Raw genomic sequence first — 25,413 nt, forward strand, 5'->3', positions numbered from 1 at the left:
GAACCAAAAATAAAGCCACACAACTACAGTCATATGATCTTCAAAAAGTTGACAAAAATAAGCAATGAGGAAAGGACTCCCTATTCAATAAATGGCTCTGAAATAGCTGGCTAGCTACATGCAGAAGAATGAAACTGGACCCCTACCTTTCACTATATAAAAAAATTAATTGAAGATGGATTAAAAATTTAAACATAAGATCCTAGGGAATCCTAGAAGAAAACCTAAGAAATATTATTCCGGACACAGGCCTTGGCAAATAATTTATAACTAAGTCCTCAACAGCAATTGCAACAAAAACAAAAATTGATAAGTAGAACCTAATTAAATTAAAGAGCTTCTGCTCAGCAAAAGAAACTATCAACAGAGTAAGCAGACAACTTATAAAGTAAGAGAAAATATTTGCAAATATTTATTGAAAATATTTGCAAACTGTGCATCCAATAAAGATTGAATATCCAGAATCTATAAGGAAGTTAAACTATTCAGCAAGCAAAAAAACAACCCCATTTAAAAATGGGCAAAAGACATGAATAGACACTTCTCAAAAGAAGACACATAAGTGGATAAGAAACAAGAGAAAATGCTCAACATCACTAATCATCAGAGAAATGCAAATCAAAACTACAATGAGATACCATTTCACACCAGTCACAATGGGTACTATTAAAAAGTCAAAAATTTACAGATTTTGGTGAGATTGTGGAGAAAAGGGAATGCTTATACACTGTTGGTGGGAATGTAAATTAGTACAACCTCTATGGAAAACAGGATGGAGATTTCTTTAAGAATTAAAATAGGACTACCCTTTGATCCCACTATTGGTAATCTACCCAATGGAAAAGAAATCATTTTATCAAAAAGACACCTGCCCTTATATGTTTGCTGTAGTATTTTTAAAATGTGGTTTATATATATAGACCACATGGTGTGTATAGACTATGGAATACTACTCATCCATTTCAAAAGATGAAATCATGTCTTTTACAGCAACATATATGGAACTGGAGGCCATTATTCTTAATGAAATAACTCAGAAACAAAGTGAAAAACTACATCTTCTCACTTTTAAGTGGCATGTGAACACACAGACATGCAGAGAAAAATAGACACTGGAGAATCCAAAAGGTTGGGGGAGCAGGGGTTGTATTAGCCCATTTTCACACTGCTGATAAAGACATACCTGAAACCGGGAAATTTACAAAGGAAAGAGGTTTAATGGACTTACAGTCCCACGTGGCTGGGGAGCCCTCACAATCATGGTGGAAGGCAAGGAGGAGCAAGTCACATCTTACATGGACAGCAGCAGGCAAAGAGAGAGTTTGTGCAAAGGAACTCCTCTTCTTAAAACCATCAGATCTTGTGAGACTTATTCACTATTGTGAAAATAGCAAGAGAAAGACCTGCCTTCATGATTCAGTTACCTCCCACTGGGTCCCTCCGACAAACGTGGGAATTGTTGGAGTTACAATTCAAGATGAGATTTGGGTAGAGACACAGCCAGACTGTATCAAGGGTGAAGGATGAAATATTGCTTATTGGGTACAATGTGCACTCTTCAGATGATGGATACACTAAAAGCCCATACTTCACCACTGCACAATATATCTATGTAACACAACTGCACTTGTACACCTAAATCCAAAAATATAAACAAAATTTTGGAAATGTCCCAGTTTCAATAAAAAATCATTCATCATTCAAAAAACCAGGAAGATTATAAAAAAAGACAACTGACAATACCAACACCAAGATGAGAGATGTCATAGAATGACCTAACAAGGATTTTAAAGCAACAACCATAAAAATACTTAATGGCAATTACAAACATTCTCAAAATGAATAAAAACATAGGAAGTCTTAGTAAAGAAATAGAAGATATAAAGAAGAATAAAATGGAAATATTAGAGCAAAAAATAGAATAATCAAAATTAAAAACTCAATGGATGAACTCAATAGCAAAATGAAAAAAGAAGAATGAGTAAGCTTGGAGAACAATAAAAATTACCCAATCTAGACAAGAGGGAAAAAATAGCCTGAAAAAACTGAACAGAGCCTTACAGATATGTAGGATTTTTTTTTTTAAAGATCCAATGTTCATATTATTGGAGTGACAGAAGGAGAAGAGAAAGAGGGTAGGGGGAAGAAAAAGAAGAAGAAAAAAAAAGAATTCAAAGACATAAGGGTTGAAAATTCTCCAAATTTGGCAAAAACAAAAAACATAAAGCAACAGATTCAAGAATCTGAGTGAAATTCGAAGATAATAATTGCAAATAAATTCACACCAAGGCACATCATACTCAAACATCTGAAAACAAAAGACAAATAAAAAAATCTTTAAAGCATATATCAATAGGGAAAAATAAATTCTAATGATAGTGGTTTTCTCATCAGAAACCATGGAGGCCAGAAAGAATGGGCACAATATTTTTTAAGTGCTAAAAAAAAAAAAAAGAACTATCAACCCTAAATCTTACATCTGGTGAAATTCTTCTTCAGGAATAAAGTAGAAATAAAGACATTCTCAGACAAAGAAACTAAAGGAATTTGTGGCTAGCAGAGCTACTCTTAAAGAATAAAAGAACTTCTCTAAGCAGAAAGAAAATAACAAAAGAAGGAACCTTGGACCATCAGGAAAGAAGAACACAGTAAACAAAACTATAGGCAAATAAAATAGACATTCCTTCTCCTTTTGAGTATTACAAATGATGTTTGATGGTTGAACCAAAATTCTAGCACAGTCTAATGTAATTCTCAATGTAAGAAGATAAAATAATACATTTTATTATAAATGGGAAGGGCAAAGGGCTATAAAGGGAAAAGAAGGTTTCTGCTCATCACTCAAACTGGTAAAATGTTGACATCAGTAGATTTTGATAATGTATGTATTCATAATGTAACACCTAACACAATCACTAAAAAAGCCATATGAAGATATACAATAGAAAACATTATAGCCGGGCGCGGTGGCTCACACCTGTAATCCCAGCACTTTGGGAGGCCAAGGTGGGCGGATCACCTGAGGTCAGGAGTTCGAGACCAGCCTGACCAACATGGAGAAACCCTGTCTTTACTAAAAATACAAAATTAGCTGGGCATGGTGGTGCATGCCTATAATCCCAGCTATTCGGAAGGCTGAGGCAGGAGAATTGCTTGAACCCGGGAGGCGGAGGTTGTGGTGAGCCAAGATTGTGCCATTGCACTACAGCCTAGGCAACAAGAGCAAAACTCTGTCTCAAAAAAAAAAAAAAAAAAAAAAAAAAAAAAGAAACATTATAGATAAATAAGAATTCTAAAAAGTGTTTAGGTAACCCAAAAGCAGGTAGGAAAAAAACAGACAAGCCAAAAACAGAGAAAAAGAAAACGAAAAATAAAATGGTCAACAAGCTCTAACATATCAATAATCACGTTAATTGTAAATGGTCTAATATACCTAGTAAAAGATAGAGATTGGCAAAGAGGATTTTTTTTGAAAAGACTCAACAATATACTGTCTACAGGAAATTTGCTTCAAATATAATTATATATATAAGTTAAAAGTAAAAGGATGGAAAAAGATAGGCCATGCAAATATTTAAAAAAAGGAAATAGGATTGGCTATATTAGAAAAATAAACTTCATAGCAAAGAATATTACTGGGGACAGAGCAGGACATTATATAATGACAAAGGTGTCAATCCACCAGAAAGACATAGCAATCCTAAATGTGTATGTATCACCCAATAGAACTGCAAAATATTTGCAACAAAAAACAGAATAACTGAAAGAAGAAATAGACAAATCCACAATTATACTTGGAAACTTCAATACTGCTTTCTCAATAACTGATAGAACAACAAGAAGAAAATCAGGAAGGATACTCAACACCATCAATGAACAGGATCTAACTGACATTTATAGAAAGCTCTATAAAACAACAGCAGAATACACACTCTTTTCAAGTATTCATGGAACATGTACAAAACAAAGCACATATTTGGTTATAAAACATCCTAAACATTTTACAAGAACTGAAACTAAACAAGTACGTGCTCTGTCCAAGATGGGAACAAACTAGAAATCAAAAATAAATAAAAAGATAACAGGAAAATCTACAAATATTTAGAAACTAAACAATACGCATCTAAAAGTCCGTAAGTCAAAGAGGAAGTCTTGATGAAAATAAAAGACTTTAAAGTAAGTGGAAATAATAATATAACATATAAAAATTTGTGAGACATTGCTAAAGCACTGACTGGAGGGAAATTTGTAGCACTAAATGCTTACATAAGAAAACATAAAATCTCAAATCAATAATCAAAGCTTTCAACTGAAGAAATTAGAAAAAAGAAAAGCAAAATAAACCCAAACAAGCAGAAGGAAATAAATAATAAAGATCAAAGTAGAAATCAATGAAATTGAAAACAGAAAAACAATAGAGAAAACCAAACAAAAAAGCTGGTATTTTTTAAAGATCAATAAACTGACAAACCTCTAGTAAGACTGACAAAGATAAAAAGAGAGAAGGTATAAATTACAAATATCAAGAATAAAATGGGAAATACCACAAAAGATGCGGTAGACATCAAAAGAATAATAGAATACTACAAACTCCTCACAAATTAGACAACTTGGATGAAATGAATTAAATCCTCAGAAAACAAACTACCACAACTCACACAATATAAAATAATTTGACTAGTCCTATATCTGTTTAAGAAAGTCAAATTCTTGACTTAAAACTTCTTCAAAAAGGAATCTCCAGGCCTGGATGAGTTCACTGGAGAATTTTACCAAATGTTTAAAGAATAATTAATATTAATTCTACATTGTTTCTTGTTATCTCAACAAGAAACAAAAAATAATAATTCTACAAAACATCTTCTAGAGAATAGAAGAGGAAGGAATACGTCCCAACTCATTTTATGAAGCTAGCCTTGTCATACCAAAACCAGACAAAACCATTATTTAAAAAAGAGAAAACTACAGACCAATATTCTTCAAGAATACAGATGCAAAAATCCGTAACACAACATTAGCAAATTGAATTCTGCAATGTATAATATAAAAAGACTTCTAAAACATGCTCTAGTTTACTCCAGGGATGCAAGGCTGGATTAAAAAAATTAATATAATCCATTAAAGTAACAGGCTAACAAAGAAATATCACAGGATGCTATCAATTGATGGAGAAAAAAATTGACAAAATTCAACACCCATTAATAATAAAAATTCTCAGATTACTAGGAATATCAGGGACCTTCCACAATACAATTTTTAAAAATCTATTGCAAACCTACAGTTAACATCATACTTAGTGGTGAATGACTGAAAGCTTTCAGTGCAAGGACATCCACTCTTACCGTTGCTATTCAACATAGTGCTGGAAGTTCTAGCCAGTGTAACAGAGCAAGAAAAGGAAAGACAAGACACATAGATGAGAAAGAAAGAAATAAGACTTTTCCTCTTTGCAGATGGCATGATAGTCTACCTAGAAATCTTCCAGAATAAGTGAGTTTGGCAAGATCACAAGATAGAAGGTTAACATGCAAAAGTCAGTCATATTTCTATATACTAGGAATGAACATGTGAAAACCAAAATTTAAAATACAATTCCATCTATAACTGCTAAAAAAAATAAAATACTTAGGTATAAATCTAACAAAACATGTGCAGGCTTCGTATACTGAAAATTTTAAGACAGCTGATGAAAGAAATCAAATAATATGTAAATAAATGGAAAGATGTTTCATATTCGTGAACTGAAAGACTCAGCATTTTCGTCAGCATAGTAAAGATGTCAATTCTCCTTTAATTAATATACAGGTTTAATGCAACTCCTATCAATATTATAGCAATATTTTTGTAGACATGAACACAGTTATTCTAAAATTTATTTGGAAAGGCAAATGAACTAGAGTAGCTAAAACAATTTTGAAAAAAAAATAAAGTAGGAGGACTCACCCTGCCCAATTTCAAGAAATTCTATAGTTACAGTAATCAAGACTGTGTGATATTGACAGAGAAACACAGATGAATAGAACAAATAGAGAACCTAGGGCCAGGCGCAGTGGCTCACGCCTGTAATCCCAGCACTTTGGGAGGCCGAGGTGGGTGGATCATGAGGTCAGGAGATCGAGACCATACTGGCTAACACGATGAAACACAGTCTCTACTAAAAATGCAAAAAATTAGCCAGGCATGGTGGTGGTCGCCTGTATTCCCAGCTACTTGGGAGGCTGAGGCAGGAGAATGGCGTGAACCTGGGAGGCGGATCTTGCAGTGAGCTGAAATTGCACCACTGCACTCCAGCCTGGGCAACAGAGCGAGACTCCGTCTCAAAAAAAATAAATCAAATAAATAAATAAAAACAAAATAGAGAACCTGGAAATATAGGCACAACCAACTTTTAACAAAAATCCAAAAGCAATTCAAAGTAGGAAGGATAGTCACTTAAGTAAAATGCACTGGAGCAACTGAACACCCATAGTAAAAAAAAAATGAACCATTTGCTTTTGTGTGTGTGTGTGTTTTTTAAGAGATAGAGTCTCACTCTATCACCTAGGCTGGAGTGAAGTGGTGTGATCATAGCTCACTGCAACCTTGATACCCTGGGCTTAAGCAATCCTCCCACCTCAGCCTCCCAAAGTGCTGGGATTACAAAAAAACGTGAACCTTATACAGAAACTAATTCAAAATAGATCACAGGCTAAATGTAAAATTATGAAACATTTAGAAAAAAACATAGGAGGGGGTAACATAGGAAGATCTTTGTGGTGATAAACAGTTCTCTCTCTTGATTGTAGTGGTGGTTACAGAAATCTACACAAGTGATAAAATTATATGGACTTGCAAACACATTGCATACATGTCAAATTCCTCATTTTGATATTATACTATTATTTTACAAGATATGACCATTGGGAAAACTGGGTGAAAGGTACATGGGATCTTTACACTTTACAATTACTTCAGAATATATAAGTATGGATGTACAAATGGATAAATGAATGAATGAATGAATGAGTAAATAAATAAATGTGCAGGTGAAATAAAGATAATTTCAGATAAACAAAAACTGAAAAAAGCTGTCACCAGCAGACCTGCACTGTAAGAAATGCCTAAAAGAAATTATTCAGGAAATAACATCAGTTGAAACCTCAAATCCTACAAGAAGGAAGAATATTTTAAGTGGTAAACATGTGGATCTTAGCAGTGTATAGTTTTCTTCTCCATTTCTTTAAAAAACAGATGACTTTTAAAAGCAAAAATTATGACTCTGAATTGTGAGATTTATAATGTATGTAAAAATAAAATATATTAAAACAGTAACACCAAGGACAGGAGTGAGGAGTAAGGGGAGGTATGAGTGTTGAAAACTTGTTTCATTTTATATGAAGTCATATGAAATCTACTTTTAGTGGACTGTAACAAGTTAAGGATGTAACAAGGAAAGCCAATTAAATGAAAAATAAAGATTTCATTAAATGAAACACTAAAAAATATTCATTTAGCACAAAAGAAGGCCAAAAGGAGAAACACAGATGAAAGAAAAAGATCGGACAAATAGAAAGCAAATAGTAACATGGTAGACCTACATTTAAATATATCAATTATTACATTAAATGTATAGAATCAAACACTAGTTGCTATAGTTTGGATATTTGACCTCTAAACCTAGTGTTGAAATTTGATCCCCAATGTTGGAGGTGAAGCCTAATGGGAAGTGTTTGGATCATGGGGACAGATCCCTCATGAATGGCTTGGTGACATTCTCGTGGGAATGAGGGAGTTCTCAATCTTAGTTCTCATGAGGACTGGTTGTTGAAAAGAGCCTGGTCCCTCTTCCGCTCTGTCTTTTGCCTTCTCTCTTGACATGTGATCTGCACACACCAACTCTCCTTTGCCTTCTATCATGAGTGGAAGCTTCCTGAGGCCCTCACCAGATGCAGATGCTGGTACCATGCTTCTTGTATAGCCTGAAGAACCATCAGCCAAATAAACATCTTTTCTTTATAAATTACCCAGCCTCAGTCATACCTTTACAGCAACACAAATGGATAAAGACACTAACTGATATAATTAATTGGTTGAATTAATTAATTAAAAGACATATGCAACTGCATTAAAAACACAAACTCCAACTATATGCTGTCCATGAGAAGCCCTCTTTAATATATAGACTATAGATATTTATCATTAAAGATTATAAACACATACACCATGTAAAACTTAAGAATAAGAAAGCTACAGTGGCTATATTAATATCAAAGTAAACATCAAAACAATGACTAATGTCTGAAATAAATATGACATATCAGAATTATTAAAATTTGTCAAGTCCTTAGAACAACATAACAATCCTAAATGTGTATGCATTTGGAACTTCAAAATACATAAACAAAACTTACAGAACTAAGGGAGAAATGAACAAATCCAGTAGACAAAAAAAGCACTAAATATATATAATTTTTCTCCCAAGACTTTCAACCATCTTGATCTAATTAACATTTATAAATACTACCTAACAACTGTGGAATGCACACTCTTTTCAAGTGTGCATGCAATGTTTGCCAAGATAGACTCTGGCCATAAACAAATCTTAGTAAATTTCAAAAGATCAAAATCTTACAGACTATATTCTCTGACCTCGATGTAATTAAATTAGTAATCCAACAAAAACAAGTACTTTTAAAAGTCCTAAAATAACTGGAAATTAAACAACACATTTTTTAAAGTGTATTCAAGAAAAAAAATCACAAGGGAAAAATTTTAAAGCAATAATATTAAACACTACTGATTGAGATTTGTGGCATTCAGCTAAAACAACGCTTAGAGGAATACTTACAATTTTAAATGATTATATTAGAAAAGAAGAAAGGTTTAAAAATAATTACTTAAATTTATATCTTTAAAAGCAGGAAAAAGGAATGCAAATCAAGCTCAAAGTAAGCAGAAAGAAATAAATAATGATGATTAAGTCAGATACCAGTGAAATAGAAGACAAAGAATTTTAAAAACCAGCAAACTAAAAATGTGTTTCTTTGAAAAGAGTTATTATATACTGCTAACAAGACTTAGCAAGAAAAAAATCAGAGGAAACACAAATTATCAATATCAGGAATGAAAAAGGTAACATCACTACAGATCCTACAGGCATTAAAAAAGAATTCTACAGGCATTAAAAAAGAATGAAAGAGGTGACATCACTACAGATCCTACATGCATTAAAAGGCTGTTAAGGGCATATTATGATCAATGCTTTGCCAACATATTAGAAAATACTGTTGAGGAAAATACTGTTGGTGTGTGCATATTAGAAAATGTTGAGGAAATTCCTTGAAAAACACAATTTTCCAAATTGGCATTATGAAACAGAATATCTGATTAGCCCTCTGTTTATTAAATAAATTGAATTTTTTATTAATCTTTTCCCACAAACAAAACTAGGCCCAGATAAATTTCACTTGTCAGTTGTATCAAACATTTAAAGAAGAAATACCAATCGTGTACAAATGCCATCAAAGCATAGAGGAGGAGGAACACTTCCAAATCATTTTGAGTCCAGCATAATCTTGATGCTGAAACCTGACAATGACGTTACAAGAAAAGAAAGTTACAGAGCAATATCTCTTACGAACTTAGATGAAAAAATTCTTAACAAAATGTAAGAAATTGGTATTTTTGCTAACATTCATGACTGAATTAGGTTTATTTGAAATAAGGGCCGGCTGCCCCATCTGGGAAGTGAGGAGAGCCTCTGCCCAGCCGCCACCCCGTCTGGGAAGTGAGTAGCGTCTCTGCCCGGCCGCCCCATCTGGGAAGTAAGAAGCACCTCTGCCTGGCCACTGTGCAATCTTCCAAGTGTGAAGTGACAGCCTTTCTGCAGGTGTACCCAACAGCTCCGAAGAGACAGCGACCATTGAGAACAGACCATGATGACGATGGCGGTTTTGTCGAAAAGAAAAGGGGGAAATGTGGGGAAAAGAAAGAGAGATCAGATTGTTACTGTGTCTGTGTAGAAAGAAGTAGACATAAGAGACTCCATTTTGTTCTGTGTTAAGAAAAATTCTTCTGCCTTGGGATGCTGTTAATCTATAACCTTACCCCCAACCCCGTGCTCTCTGAAACATGTGCTGTGTCAACTCAGGGTTAAATGGATTAAGGGCGGTGCAAGATGTGCTTTGTTAAACAGATGCTTGAAGGCAGCATGCTCCTTAAGAGTCATCACCACTCCATAATCTTAAGTACTCAGGGACACAAACACTGCGGAAGGCCGCAGGGACCTCTGCCTAGGAAAACCAGAGACCTTTGTTCACGTGTTTATCTGCTGACCTTCTCTCCACTATCATCCTATGACCCTGCCACATCCCCCTCTCTGAGAAACACCCAAGAATGATCAATAAATACAAAAAATAAAAAATAAAAAATATAAACATGCAAAAAAAAAAAAAAGAAAGATGGGATAAAACTGCTTCTAGTATTTTTCCTTATATGGGAATTCCACAGGCCCTGACTCTGGGAGACCCTACTCAAAAGATATTTAGATGGCACAGGGCTGTAGTCCATGTGAAAGGATGTATATGTAAAAAGCACAGGCTGAGCCCTGAAGAACAAGGCCTTGCCATTTGAATGGGCCTCCAAATCAATCTACAACAACCACATCCCCTAGATCTTCTTTAGTACCAGAATAGAACAAAGCTGGCAAGGAATTGGTAAATAATCTGGTTAAAAAATGGTATTAATGGTTGCTCAATAAATATTTGTTTAATTAATTAATTGACTAATTCAGAATTACTGAGTAAAGTCCTAGTAGTGGAAATTTCCCTGATTGAAGGAGTACTCCTCAGGGGCAATGTTACTAACATGTTGGACAGGGCAGTTCCTGCTGAATGGGCTGTCTCATACATTGTAAGACACTCAGTACTCTGGATTCCCAGGCCTTATATTTCAATGGCATCCCAACAATACATCATGCAAAAATATATATACGTTGTATATACACTCACACATTTTCATGCTTTCTGTGGTGGGCAGCACTACTGGGAGTTAAGAACCAACATTCTGGCCAATGCATTTAGGAAAAAGCAGACCATAACACAAAGCAGGCCGCAGTAGGAAAACAGTACATTTTCCCTGAAACTTCACACAGCTATTGTTTTAATCAGTGGCCTCCAAAAAGGACTTGCACATCCCAGGAGATGAACAAGACATTGGCTGGGGTATCAGTAAATACAAATAACTTCTATTTATTTTTTATTTTGTCTTTTAAAAAAGAAAGAACAGAGATGAAGGCAGAGCAAGATGGCAAAACAGGACTTTCCAGTGATTGTCCCCTACAGAAACATCAATTTGAACAACTGTCTACACACAAAAATACCTTCACAAGAGCTAAGAAAACCAGGTGACAGATCACGGTACCTGGTTACAGCATAACATGAGGGTATAAAGGATAGTTTTACCTTACCTGCATCACCCCTCCCTGAACCCCAGGCAGCACAATGCAGAAAAATACCACTATCTGGGCAAAAGACAGGGAAGAAAGAATAGGACTTTACCTTGGACCCTAATACAGGGCCTGACACAGGAAAATCCAGCAGCAGGCAGATCCACATGGCCCTTGACTGCAGGCCGGTACTCGTGGACTAAGCCTCTAGATCTATCCTGGTGCCAAACAGGAACCCATAGCTGCTGTGAGATGAATGCAAGCTCTAGCCCTTATCACCACTGGCTGACTACAGTGATCATGGACTAAAAATAACCCACAGTGACAGGCAGGCCTCAGCCGCCATAGGCTTTAGTCGTGCCTCTGTGTGGCACTAGCCTCAGTGGCCATGGACTTTGGGTGTGCCCCAACACTGTATCAGCCACAGCAGCCATAAGAATCCAGCCCAGTGCTGTGCCAGCCTTGGTGGCCATAAGATTCTAACCCAGCACTGTGCCAGTCATCATGGTGGTCCTGGGCTTAGGACACCCCCTAGTGCTGCAATGTCTGTAGTGGTCACATGCTTAGGGACCACACCAGATGACTTGCCCAGAATCTGTGGACAGGGTTACTAATGAAGGATATTCCCAGACAAAGCCAGATGGCAAAGACTGGAATAAGCACCTGCTTCTTTAATGCAGACATTGATGTACAACCACAAGGATCAAGAACGATCCAGGAAACATGACATCACCAAATGGACATAGTAACGTGCTAGTGACTGACCCTACAAATATGGAAATGTATGAACGGCCTGACAACATTTTCAAAGTAGCTGTTTTAAGGAAGCTCAGTGAACTTCAAGAAAATACAGAGAAACAATTCAACAAAATAAGGAAAACCATAAGTTACCAGAATAAAAAATGTAAGAGAGATTGGCATGATAATAACAAAACAGTAACCAGGGAGCTGAAAAATAACTGAACACAAAGAAAAATGCAATAGGGAGTATCAACAGCTGAATTGAACAAGCAGAAGAAAGAATCTGGAATTTGAAGAGAAGTTATTTTGAAAATATACAGAGCAGAAAAAATAAAAAAGAAAAAGGGAATGAAGAAAGCTATGGGACTTATGGGAAAGCATCAAAAGAGCAAATGTTCAAAAGGGAGTAGAGAATGATAAAGGGGTAGAAAGAGTAAAGAAATAATAGCAGGAAACTTTCCAAACCTGGAGAAAGATATAAATATCTGGTTACAGAAAGGTCAAAAGTCTCTAATCCTCCAATCCAATCTAAATAAGACTACCCCAAAAGATATTATAATCAAACTGTCAAATATCAAAGACAAAGAGAGAAAGCTGAAAGCAGGAAGAGAAAAGAAGCTAGTAACATATAAGGAAGTTCCAATATGTCCAGCTTCTCAGCAGAAATTTCACAGGCCAGAAGAGAATAGAATCATATATTCAAAGAGCTCAAGGAGAAAAAAAAAAAGCCCTGCCAGTCAAGAATTCTGTACTCACCAAAGCTGTCCTTCCCAAATGAAGGAGAGATAAAGACTTTCACAGATAAACAAAAGCCGAGAGAGTTCATCACTACCAGACCTGCCTTATAAGAAATGCTAAAGGGAATTCTTTAAGCTGAAAGAAAAGGACACTAATGAGTAACACAAAAACATCTAAAAGTATAAAACTCACTAAGTACACAAATTCAGAATACTCTAATACTGCAATGGTGGTTTTTAAATTACTTATATCATTAGTATAAAGATTAAAGGACAAAACTATTAATAATAATAACTAGAATAATTTGCTAAGGGATGTGCAATGGAAAAAGATATAAATCATATCAAAAATTCAAAATTGGGGGATAGAGTTAAAGTTTAGAAGCTTTTTGTGATCAAAATTAACTTGTTATCAGCTTAAAATAACTTCTTATAACTATAAGATGGTTTTTGTAAGCCTTGTGGTAATCACAAAGCAAAAACCTATAATAGATACACTAAAAATAAAACGCAAGTAATTAAAACATACTACTAGAGAAAAATCACTTAATCACAAAGAAAGAGTAAGAAACAAAAAAGGATCCACTAAACAACTAGAAAACAATTAACAAAATGGCAGCAGTAAGTTCTTACTTATCAATAATTACCTTGAACTTACGTTCAAGGACTAAATTTTCAATCAAAATACACAGAGTGGCTGTATAAAAAACAAGATCCACCTATATGCTGCCTACAAGAGATTAACTTCACCTGTAAGGACACACAGACTGAAAATGACAGGATAGAAGCAGATATTCCTTACAAATAGAAACCAAAGGAGAACAGGGGTAGCTATGTTTATGTCAGATAAAATATATTTTAAGTCAAACACTGTAAAAAGAGACAAAGAAGGTTATTATATAATCAAAAAGGGGTCAATTCATCAAGAGGGTATAAAAATTTCAAACATATGCATCCAATCTAATTAATAATTAAGAAAATATTAATAGATCTGAAGGAAGACATAGACTACAATGCAATAATAGTACAATAATAGCAGAGGACTTCAGTATTGCCCTTTCGCATGGACAGATCATCCAGAGAGAAAATCAACCAGAAAATGTTAGATTTAAACTGAACTCTAGACCAAATAAACATACACAGAACATTCTACCCAACAGATGCAGAATACACACTCTTCTCAACTGCACACATAATATTATCTAGGATAGCTCATATGTTAGGTCACAAAACAAGTCTTACCAAATTTGAGAAGACTGAAATCGTATCAAGTATCTTTTCAGACCACAATGGTATAAAACTGGAAATCAGCACTAGGAGGAACTTTGGAAAATTAACGAATACATTGAAATTAAACATGCACCTGAATAACCAATGGGTCTATAAATAAATTAAAAGGTAAATTAAAATATTTCATGGGCAAATGACATGAATAGACATTCCCAAAAGAAGATATACAAATGGCCAACAAACATACGAAAAAATGCTCAACATCATTAATCACTGGAGAAATGCAAATTAAAATCAGGATGATACACCACCTTACCCCAGCCAGAATGGCCATTAATAGAAAGTCAAAAAACAATAGATGTTGCCATGGATGTGGTTAAAAAAAGAAAAAAAGAATGCTTATATATGGGAATGCAAATTAGTACAACCTCTATGGAAAACAGTATGGAGATTTCTTAAAGAACTACATGTAGATCTACTATTTTATCCAGCAATCCCACTACTGAACTACTGAGTATCTACCAAAAGGAAAAGAAGACAATGGTCTTAAAAGGACACCTGCACATGTATGTTTCTCACAGCATAATTCACAACTGCAAAGATATAGAGCCAATCTAAGTGCCCATCAACCAATGAGTGGATAATGTGGTAGAAGAAAATGTGGAATATTACTCAGGCATAAAAAAAGAATGAAATAATGTATTTTGCAGCAACTTGGATGGAGCTGCAGGCCATTATTCTAAGTGAAGCAACTCAGGAATGGAAAACTAAATACCAAAATGTTTTACTTATAAGTGAGATCTAAGCCATGGGTATACAAAGGTATACAAAGAGAGTGGTACAATGGAATTTGGAGACTCAGAAGTGGGGAGGATGCGGTGAGGAATAAAAAACTAAATATTGGGTCCAATGTGCACTGCTTGGGTTACAGGTGCACTGAAATCTCAGACTTCACCACTATACAATTCATCCATATAACCAAAAGCCACTTGAACCCCAAAATCTATTGAAGTAAAAAAATTTATTAATTAAATTAAATTAAAATATTCCTTGAGACAAATGAAAATGGAAATACAACATAACAAAACCTATGGGTACAGCAAAAGCAGTCTAAGAGGAAAGTTTATAGCAATAAACACCTACTTCAAAAAATATATATCTCAAATAAACAACCCAATGTTGCACCTCAAGGAAGTAGAAATACAAAAACAAACAACTTTAACAAGTAGAAGGAAGAAAATAATAGCGATCAGAGCAGAAATAGAGAATACAAATACATAAAAATATCAATAAAACAAAGAGATAATCTCTTGAAAAGATAAACAAAATAGACAAACCTAGAGCTAAACTAAGAAAAAAAGAGAGAAGACTTAAATAAAATCAGAGGTAAAAAAGGAAAAATTACAACTGATGCCACAGAAATACAAAGGATCGTAAGAGACTACTGTGAACAATTACACATGAACAAATTAGATAACCTAAAAGAAATGAATAAATTCCTGGACACATACATTCTACCCAGATTGAATTATGAAGAAATCTAAAATCTGAACAAACCAATGAGTAAGGAGATGGAATCAGTAATAAAAAATCTCCTGGCTGGGCATGGTGGCTCACACCTGTAATCCCAGCACTTTGGGAGGCCGAGGCAGGTGGATCAGCTGAGGTCAGGAGTTCGAGACCAGCCTGACCAACATGGTGAAATCCTGTCTCTACTGAAAATACAAAAATTTGCTGGGCATGGTGGCACATGCCTGTAATCCCAGCTACTTGGGAGGCTGAAGCAAGAGAATCACTTGAACCCAGGAGGCAAAGGTTGCAGTGAGCCAAAATCGTGCCACTGCACTCCAGCCTGGGCAACAGAGCAAGACTCCATCTTTAAAAAAAAAAAAATCTCCCAGCAAAGAAAAGCCCACGACTGAATGGCTTCACTGCTGAATTCTACCAAACATTTAAAGAAGAACTAATACCAATTCTTCTCAAACTCTTCCCAAAAAATTGAAGAGGAGAGAATATTTCCAAATCCATTCTCTGAGGCAACATTACCCTGACGCCAAAACCATGCAAGGTCACAACAAAAGAGGAAAACTTACAGGCCAATACCCCTGATGAACATAGATGCAAAATGCTCAGCAGAATATTAGCAAACCAATTCAATAACACATTAAAAAGATCATTCACCATTATCAAGTGGGATTCATCCTAGAAATGCAAGGATGGTTCAACATATGCAAATCAGTAAATGGGATACATCATATTAACAGAATGAAGGACAAAAAACTACATAATCACTTCAATAGATGCAGAATAAGCATTTGACAAAACTCAATATCTCTTCATAATAAAAACTCTCAACAAATTATGTATAGAAGAAATGTGCCTCAACACAGTAAAGGCCATATATGACAAACCCACAGCTAACATACTGAATGGCAGGAAAGTTGAAAGATTTTCCTTTAACATCTGGAGGAAGAAAACGATGCCCACTTTCACCACTTTTATTCACAACAGTACTAGAAGTTCTAGCCAAGGCAATCAGGCAACAGAAAGAAATTAACAGCATCTAAATTGGAAAGAAAGAAGCTAAATTGTCCCTATTTGCAGATGACACAATCTTATACAGAGAAAATCCTAAAGACTCCACTAAAAACCTGTTAGAATTAATTAACAAATTCAGTAAAGTTGCAGACTACAAAATTAACAACAAAAATCAGCAGTGATATACATGCTAACAGCAAACTATCCAAAAAAGTGTAAAAGGAAACCATTCCATTTACAATAGCTACCAAAAACAAATAAATAAAGTACTTAGGAATAAATTTAACTAAGGAGGTGGAATATATCTACAAGAAAAACTATAAACATGGATGAAATTGAAAAGACACAAATTTAAAGATATTCCATGTTCATAGATTGGAAAGATGAATACTGTTAAAAATATCCACACTACCCAAAGTGCTCTACAGATTTAGTGTAACCCCTAACAAAATACCAATGACATTCTTCACAGACATAGAAAAAACAATCCTTAAATTTGTATAGAACCACAAAGAAAGCCAGAATACCCAAAGCAACCTTGAGCAAAAAGAACAAACCTGGAGGCATCACATTACCTGGCTTCAAAATATACTACAAAACTATAGTAATCAAAACAGCATGATACTGGCATAAAAACAGACACATAGATCAATGGAATAGAATAGAGAGCCAAAAAATAAATCCACATATGTATGTACAGCCAACTGATTTTTGACAAGGGTGCCAAGAACACACAATGGGGAAAGGACAATCTCTTCAATAAAAGGTATTGAGAAAACTGTATAGCCACAGGCAGAATAACAAAATTAGGCCCTTATTGCCACCACATACAAAAATCAACTCAAAATGAATTACAGACTTAATTGTAGGATCTGAAAATATGAAACTACTGGAAGAAAAAGGGAAAAGATCTATGACATCGATCTGGGCGATGATTTTTTGGATATGACCTCAAAAGCACAGGCAACAAAAGCAAAAATAAACAAATGAGATTACATCAAAGTAAAAAGTTTCTCTACAGAAAAGGAAAAAAATCAACAGAGTAAAGAGACAACCTACAGAAATAGGGGAAAATATTTGCAAACTACACATCTGAAAAGGGGTTAATATTCAAAATATTAAAGAAACTTAAATATTAAAACTAAACCTGGTTTTTAAATGGACAAAAGTCCTGAATAGACATTTCTCAAAATAAATCATACAAATGGCCAACAGGTATATGAAAAAAATGCTCAGTATTACTAATGGTCAAGGAAATGCAAATCAAAACCACAATGAGATACCATTTCACTCCTGTCACAATGGCTAATATCAAAAAGATAAGTGTTGGCAAGGATATGGAGAAAAGGATACTCACACACACTGTTGGTGGGAATGTAAATTAATATAGCTATTATGGAAAGCAGTATGGAGGTTCCTCAAAACGCTAAAAATAGAACTACCATAAGATCCGGCAATCCCACTACTGGATATGTATATCCAAAGGAAATAAAATCAGTAAGTGAAAGAGATATCTGCACTCTCGTTTGGTGCAGCACTATTCACAATAGCCAAGATAACGAAATCAACTTAAGTGTCCATCAATAGATGACTGGATAAAGAAAACATAGTATATATACACAATTAAATACTATTCAGCCATAAAAAGGAAAGAAATCCTGTCATTTGCTACGTGAACGAACCTCAAGGGCATTATGTTAAATAAAATAACCAAGGCACAGGAAGACAAACACCACATAACCTCACTCATGTGGAATTTTAAAAAGTTTATCTCATAGAAGTAGCGAGTAGAGTGATGCTTATCAGAGGCTGGGGTGGTTGTGGCGGTGGGAATCGGGAAGATGTTAGTCAAAGGATATACCACTACAATTAGGACATCTAGTCAAGAGATCTATTGTACAGTATGGTGATCATAGTTAATGATGATGGATTGCATTCTTGAAAAACACAGAAAGAGTGGGTAAGTGTTCTCGCCACAAAAAATGACTATATGAGGCAATGCATTTGTTAATTAGCTAGATACAGCCATTCACAATGTATACATTCTTCAAAACATCGTGTTGTACATGATAAATACATACAGTTTTATCTGTCAATTTAAAAAGTAAAAAAGAAAGGATGAAATTAAGCATTATTTAATACATGGATTGACAATTGTACGTCTACTTAATACACATATATTGGGGGCACATGTGCAAGCATTTTCTACTGATAGGGATATAAGATCAAAGCAAGCTCAGAGACCTGTGGTTTTTGAGGGGCCTTCAGAGCTGATGCAGCCACCTCCACCTCAAAGGCTAAATGGCAGCATGCTGGTTGTTTGTGAGTACTGTACCTTCACAATGTGGGAATCCGATCTGTGACAAAATCTGTTTCAAGGTCAATTTGTTGCTCTTAAGCCCATGCAGTTGAAGCCATTTCTCAGATGAAATGAGACTCTGCTCAGCCAAGTCTGTTTTGGTGTTAATCCATCCCTCTTGCCTCTGCAGCTGCTGCTCAGAGATGGTAGAAGATGGGCCTGATTTCTCCATCTCTGAATCAAGATGTAAGTCACAGCAAACTCCTGTAAGGGCAATCATAAACTCAGACTTCCTGAAAACTTGGAAATCATCTAACGCCAACAGGGGATTGGCTTAACATAAATTATAGTACACCCATGAAGTGGAATGCTATTTATCAATTAAAATTATACATGTATATTTGGTGGAAAAGAGGACAGTCACATGAATTGCTAAGAGGTATCCATAAAGTTCAATATTCAAATATATATATATATATATATATATATAAAAACTTCTAGAAAGATATTCTGTAACAGGTTTAGAGTAGTTTTCTCTGTGTGGTGGTAGTATGTGTGGTTTTTGCCTTTTCTATATTGTTTAAATTTTTGCATTATTTGAATATTTCTAAAATGGGGTTAACTTTGTTTTTGTTGTTGTTGTTGTTGTTTGTTCATTTGTTTTTGAGAAGGAGTCTCGCTCTGTTGCCCAGGCTGGAGTGCAGTGGCACAATCTAGGCTCACTGCAACCTCCACCTCCCAGGTTCAAGCAATTCTGCTGCCTCAGCCTCCTGAGTAGCTGGGATTACAGGCGCGTGCCACCATGCCCAGCTAATTTTTGTATTTTTAGTGGAAATGGGGTTTCACCATGTTGGTCAGGCTGGTCTCGAACTGCTGACCTCGTGATCCGCCTGCCTTGGCCTCCCAAAGTGTTGGGATTACAGGCGTGAGCCACTGCGCCCAGCTGGAATTTACTTTTATAATCAGAAAACTGCAAAGCTCTTCCATTTTGGAAAAAAATAAACACTAGCCCCAGAACCTTCACTACACATCTGTATTCCAATAACAATCACACCTGACATTTTGTGCCCAATGAGGATGAGGAGGATAAAACTCTGACAGGTTTTTACCTGTCGAACAGGTGTAGTGGCTAATTGGGAGCTGGTGGCGGTTGGGAACCAGACCACAGCTCAGCCCAGCTGGAATACATGTATCCACTTTCTGAATGTTTTATTGTCTGGGGCTTTGCTCTACAATTGGACTTAAGCATTCTGGCCCATGTAGCCATCTGTTCTGGGATCAACTGGACCCAAGGCCATATGCAACATATTAAACTTAGCTAGACCTGCCTAAATATAGCTAGTGTATACAAGAGGAAAGGATGGGGCCAAACTATAATGCAGTCTTAACCCGCTCACCACAAATGGGCAGGGCCTGGTGACCTGGAGGAAGTGTAGAAAGTTCTGCTTACTTCCGTATCCAGAATTCACAATGAATGTAAACTGATACCCTTAATTGTAAAACTTTTTAACAATGAAAATAGGTTCTTTCCCTATTTCCTAAAAGTTTCACTGTCATGACATGGAAATTCAGTCAAACACAAAAATCAGTTGGACCAAGTCAGGGAGGTTTTATAAAAAGGAGTTAGAAGTATTATCATTAGCAAGCACTTATTTAACATCATGTTATGTGCAATTTACATTTAATCCTTATAATAACCTCATGAGGTAGGTACTACTCTGATTTTCATTTTACAGATGAGGAAACCAAGACAGAGAGGGGTTAATTAACTTGTCCACAATCTTACAACTGGTAAGGGGTGGAGTTAAGATTCTAAACCAGGCCATTCAGCTCCAGGATCTGTGTTCTGTGATCTTTAGTGTAATAGAAGCAATGCAACAACTTCCATTTGTTGGTCCTTTTATACGCACTAGCTCACAGCTTCTTCATAACCATATCAGTTACTCATTATTAACACGCCACTTACATGTGAGGAATCGCAAGCTTCGAGGATTTAAAGAACTTGCTCACAGGTTCTGCCACAGCCAGTGAGAAAAGCAGGAGTCAAAGCCATTTCTTAACCACTCTGCTATCTTTACAATTAACCTCCTCCAGCCAGGTCTTATGGGACAAGGCAATCTGCATTCCAGTAGGACTGCATTCTAGTAGGGCCCTAGGTCCTCATCCGGAACGCTAATCTTTATTCTCAGAGCTCAGACTCAATAAGCTTCTTGGCTTATCACTCTCAAACTTTTAAAGATAATGAGGCTGGGTGCAGTGGCTCATGCCTGTAATCCCAGCACGTTGAGAAGATCGCTTGAGCCCAGGAGTTCGAGACTACCCTGACCAACATAGTGGAGGACTCATCTCTACTAATTTTTATTTTTAATTAGCCAGGCATGGTGGTGCATGCCTGTAGTCCCAGCTACTCGAGAGGCTGCAGCAGGAGGATTGCTTGAGCCCAGGAGTTCGAGGTTGCAGTGAGCTCTAATTGCACCACTGCACTCCAGCCTGGGCAACAGAGCAAGAACTTGTCTTTAGCGAGACTCAGTCTCAAAAAAAAAAAAAAAAAAGATAATAATTTCCATTTCAAGGTTTATGTGAATTTGTATTGTCCACATATGTTGAGTTGCAAAGGTATACAAATTATTATTGGTGAAGATCTGGCCTTCTTTCTACAAAGGCTCATTTTGATGAGAATATTGCAATATTACTTGGAGAGCATCACGTAGGAGTGGAAAAGTTTAGAATCAAAACTCAGTATAAGCCCATTCTGCCACTTTAAGGTGAATCCACCTCTCTAGGATAGTAATACCACCTGCACACCCTAACTCCCAGGGCTATTCAAGGAACAACTGTGCTAATGTATAAGTTATGCGTGGACAAGCACTTTATATGTTGGAAACAGCTATGTGCAAATAAATGATCTAAAAGTCATGGTTCTTTAGTCGTTGTATTTTGTTTCATGAGACCCACTTTCATCCCAAGCACTTTTTATCCCCAAGTCTCCAATCATACTAAGCTAGAAAGTTTAGAATCACAGAACATGAAAACAAGGGCAGACTAATATGCCTCAACTTGTTTTTGAAGATCTATCCACAAAGACTGGGGCTGAAAGAAAGTCTTTTAAATTTGGTCAGTTGTTCCAAGAAACAAGAAAGGGAAGCTCAGAAGAAACTTTTTTCTTTACTATTTCATCATTTCCGGTTAATTTTTCTCTTCCCTGAAACACACCCACCTCCTACAATATTCTTGCTGAAGGGAGTACTAGGTTTAAAAGGGAGCACTTTTACATAAACTGCCCTAATAAGATTTTGTAAAGTGGATTTGGGAACCTTAAAGAGGGGTTCAGAATAGTCACAGGTGTTGTTTTTAAGCTAAAGGGACATGTTTTTGATCCCCAAAAAAGGCAATCAAAACTTCTCCAGCAGAGCTAAGGTGCACGCCCCAGTCCCTTTTGCACTCATATGACTTTTAAAAAATTAATTTTTAAAAAAAGTGTAATTGGCTCTACTGGATCTGAGAACCTGTACAGTTCAGTCTGATTCAGATCTTACCTCCAGGGTTTTGTAGCCTGAGAATATTTGTATTGTCTGAAATACAAATGGAATATTTGTATTGTCTGGAAAAAAAAAAAAGGAAGGAAAGGGGGAAAGGGAGAAAAGCCATCTCCCAACAGAAGGAATTGTTCCACTCAAGTGGGATAGGAACTGTTCTGTCAGAGCAAGGAAGCCTGCTGCGAGCCGGGTCGTAGCCCCCTTCTCCCCACCCCACCCGCACTAGCACCTCCAGGTTGGTCTCAGACGGCTCTCCTATGCGGACTGTTAGCCTGCAAGTCTCATTTCAAATGCTGCCTCTGCCATTAAGCCTCCCCGAAACCCCTTCACAACCTTCTGCAGCCCCTCCCTGGGAAAACCTAACTTTCACTATGATACTTTATCACTAAGGTCTTAGGCACTTCAGGCTTGTCCTCACTAGACTTAAAGACAGTTCAATGACTACGGAGACAAACTACAGGAAGATTCTCAGCACAGGGCCTCATACACAGCAGGCACTTTGTGTGAGAGTTGAGATGAATAAAACTGATCACTCAGAGCTACTAAGAGAATCCTGATTTTGTTCAAAGAAGGCAAATATCCACAGTGTTAATAAGGCTAATATCAGGAAACAGCTCTTTTAAAAAAGGGATATATTGGCCAGGCACGGTGGCTCACTCCTGTAATGCCCCCTTAAAGTGCCAAAGTGCTCTCTTGGCACTTTGGGAGGCCAAGGCGGGCGGATCACCTGAGGTCAGGAGTTTGAGACCAGCCTGGCCAACATGGTGAAACCTCGTCTCTACTAAAAATACAAAAATTAGCCGGGCATGGTAACACACACGTGTAATCCCAGCTACTAGGGAGGCTGAGGCAGGAGAATTGCTTGAACCCAGGGGGCAGAGGTTGCAGTAAGCCAAGATTGCACCACTGCACTCCAGCCTGGGGGACAGAGCGAGACCCTGTCTCAAAAAAAAATAAAGGGGGATATATTATTTTCTGATAAAACTATGCTATTTATTTATTTATTTACTATTATTCAGAGTTTCCTCAGCTGAGGTTATTATAAATTGGGGAACCAAGTAACCCAGAAGTCGGAAACAACAACATACCGGAGTTGAGCATTGCCCTAAGTTTTAGAGGCCATCCCAAGAACCATACATAGAGTTTGGATAGGAAAGTATTTCCTTAGAAGAAGGAGGAAGTGTAAAAGGAAAAACAAGGAAGTGAAAGTCTGAGCTGAAGATGTGGGCAGGCAAAGCTTTGGGGAAAATAGAAAGGTTAAGCTGGCAACTGTACAAGGGCCCCGTCTACTGGAAGCAGATGCTCCTGGGCTGCCCTGGGCGACAGTCTTGTGAAGTCAGCATGCCCTCAGAGAAAAGGTCCTATGTGCTCGGAGGTTCAGGGACAGTGCAGGGTTGAGAGTCCATTAATCCAGTTTAGACATTCAATAAGCTTCTAGCTACTTTATTATCAACACCCCAAACTTCCTATACCCCTGTTAGTTTCTGAAAAAGAAGTCTGGGCTAGGTGGATATATATCTTGTGATTTAGGTGAATTTTGAACGATGATTTTTCCAGGAAGAAAGGAAACTGGGACGAAGCTTCATGATGGATCCTGATGCAACTCTTCCCCAGAAACCCTTAAACCTCCTCCCATTTTTTCTGCCCTTAAGGGACAAGGCTTGGCTGTGATCATTGGCTCAAATAATGTGGACAGAGACAAGGATATTGAAACGGACTGTCCCACGGTTGAGAAAATAGTCAAGAAGGCAATATCTGAGAATAATTGGAGTGCTTTAGGAGGAAGGTCATTGCTGAGAAGAAACAGAGCTTCCAAGAAAATGAAAGGAAAAGCTCTACCAAATGGAAACTAAATCTACTTATTAAGTCTTATTTCCATATAAGGAGGGTGAAAGAAACTGATATGATTGTGAAACCATGTAAGTGTTGCTTTGGCTTTTAGACTATACATATTTATCCTTATGTTCAGGAAATGTGTTTCTTCTGGTTCCCATGTTCCCTCCAAAGCCCAGGTGGACTTCATCACCTTGAACTGCTGGCCTATGGCATAGACAGAAACTAGGAAAGCCGCTTTTCCACCAGAGCGGCTGGGCGTGGGTTCGGGTGAGGTGTGATGGAAAGAGCTCTAGAGTAGGAGGGGTCGGTACCTTGACCCTCGGCTTGCCCTGGGTAGCGGACGATTAAGTGGGCCAGGGCAAGTCACCGAGCTTTCCTGGTAGTTTCCGCATCTGTAAAGTGGGCGTGTAGTCCACCTCAGAAATGGCATTTTTCCAAGACTTCCCTAGGCCGCTTGTTGGAAGGCTCGGCACCTCGGCGGCTCTCGCGCGGCAGGCATCGCTCCCACACTTACTAGGCAATATGTCGGGTGGAAGACGTGGAGGCTCCCTCTCAGCAGCCACCCTCCCATCCTCCCGGGCCCGCCTGACCCGAGAGGGCGGGCGAGGTAAGCATCCCGCTGGTGGATAAGGCAGCGATTCCGGCGGGCGAAGGCTGCGCGCCGGGGGCGAAGGATTCCAGCTGTTCTAGGCCTCTGTGACCCGCGTCTCTGGTTCCGAGCGCGGTCTGTTGACGACGGCGTCTCCGCGGTTGCCTGGACACGGCCAATCACAGCGCGGCTCCTGGAGCCGGCCCCGCCCACAGAGCGCGCCCTCACTGGGGCGATGGCTGCGGACCGTGGCCAAGGGGGCGGGGCGCCGAGGCAGTCACCGAGCCAGGTGCGGAAAGCCGGCGTCCGGAACCACCCGGGCCGGGACGACCTCCACCCCAGACCCCCAAACAGAGGCCACGCTAGAGGGACAGGGCGAGTGGCGTTGCCCCTTGCGCCTACTGTCAATGGGAAAATTAACAACAGCGGAGAATATGAATGAATGAATTAATTAATTAACAAACAAATACACTGATGAGCTG

At 37.4% G+C, this 25,413-nt stretch overlaps 1 protein-coding gene across 4 annotated transcripts in view; it reads right to left on the reverse strand.

The window, feature by feature from the left end:
- Nucleotides 1-25,084, reverse strand: part of VWA3B (von Willebrand factor A domain containing 3B) — a 226,604-nt gene extending 201,520 nt beyond the window's left edge. For all 4 annotated transcript variants that reach the window (XR_008624313.1, XR_008624314.1, XM_024927776.5 and 1 more), the window contains exons 1-2: nucleotides 24,857-25,084; nucleotides 19,007-19,234 (exon numbers count right to left, since the gene is read on the reverse strand). Coding sequence is in view for 2 of the 4 variants with exons in the window: in XM_024927776.5 (XP_024783544.1) it covers nucleotides 19,007-19,202 (196 nt within the window). In the remaining 2 variants the exon portion in view is untranslated. The remainder of the gene's footprint in view (nucleotides 1-19,006; nucleotides 19,235-24,856) is intronic.
- Between the last annotated feature and the right edge of the window lie 329 nt (nucleotides 25,085-25,413).

The sequence above is a fragment of the Pan paniscus genome, chromosome 12 (assembly GCF_029289425.2).
Source record: "Pan paniscus chromosome 12, NHGRI_mPanPan1-v2.0_pri, whole genome shotgun sequence".
NCBI lineage: Eukaryota > Metazoa > Chordata > Mammalia > Primates > Hominidae > Pan > Pan paniscus.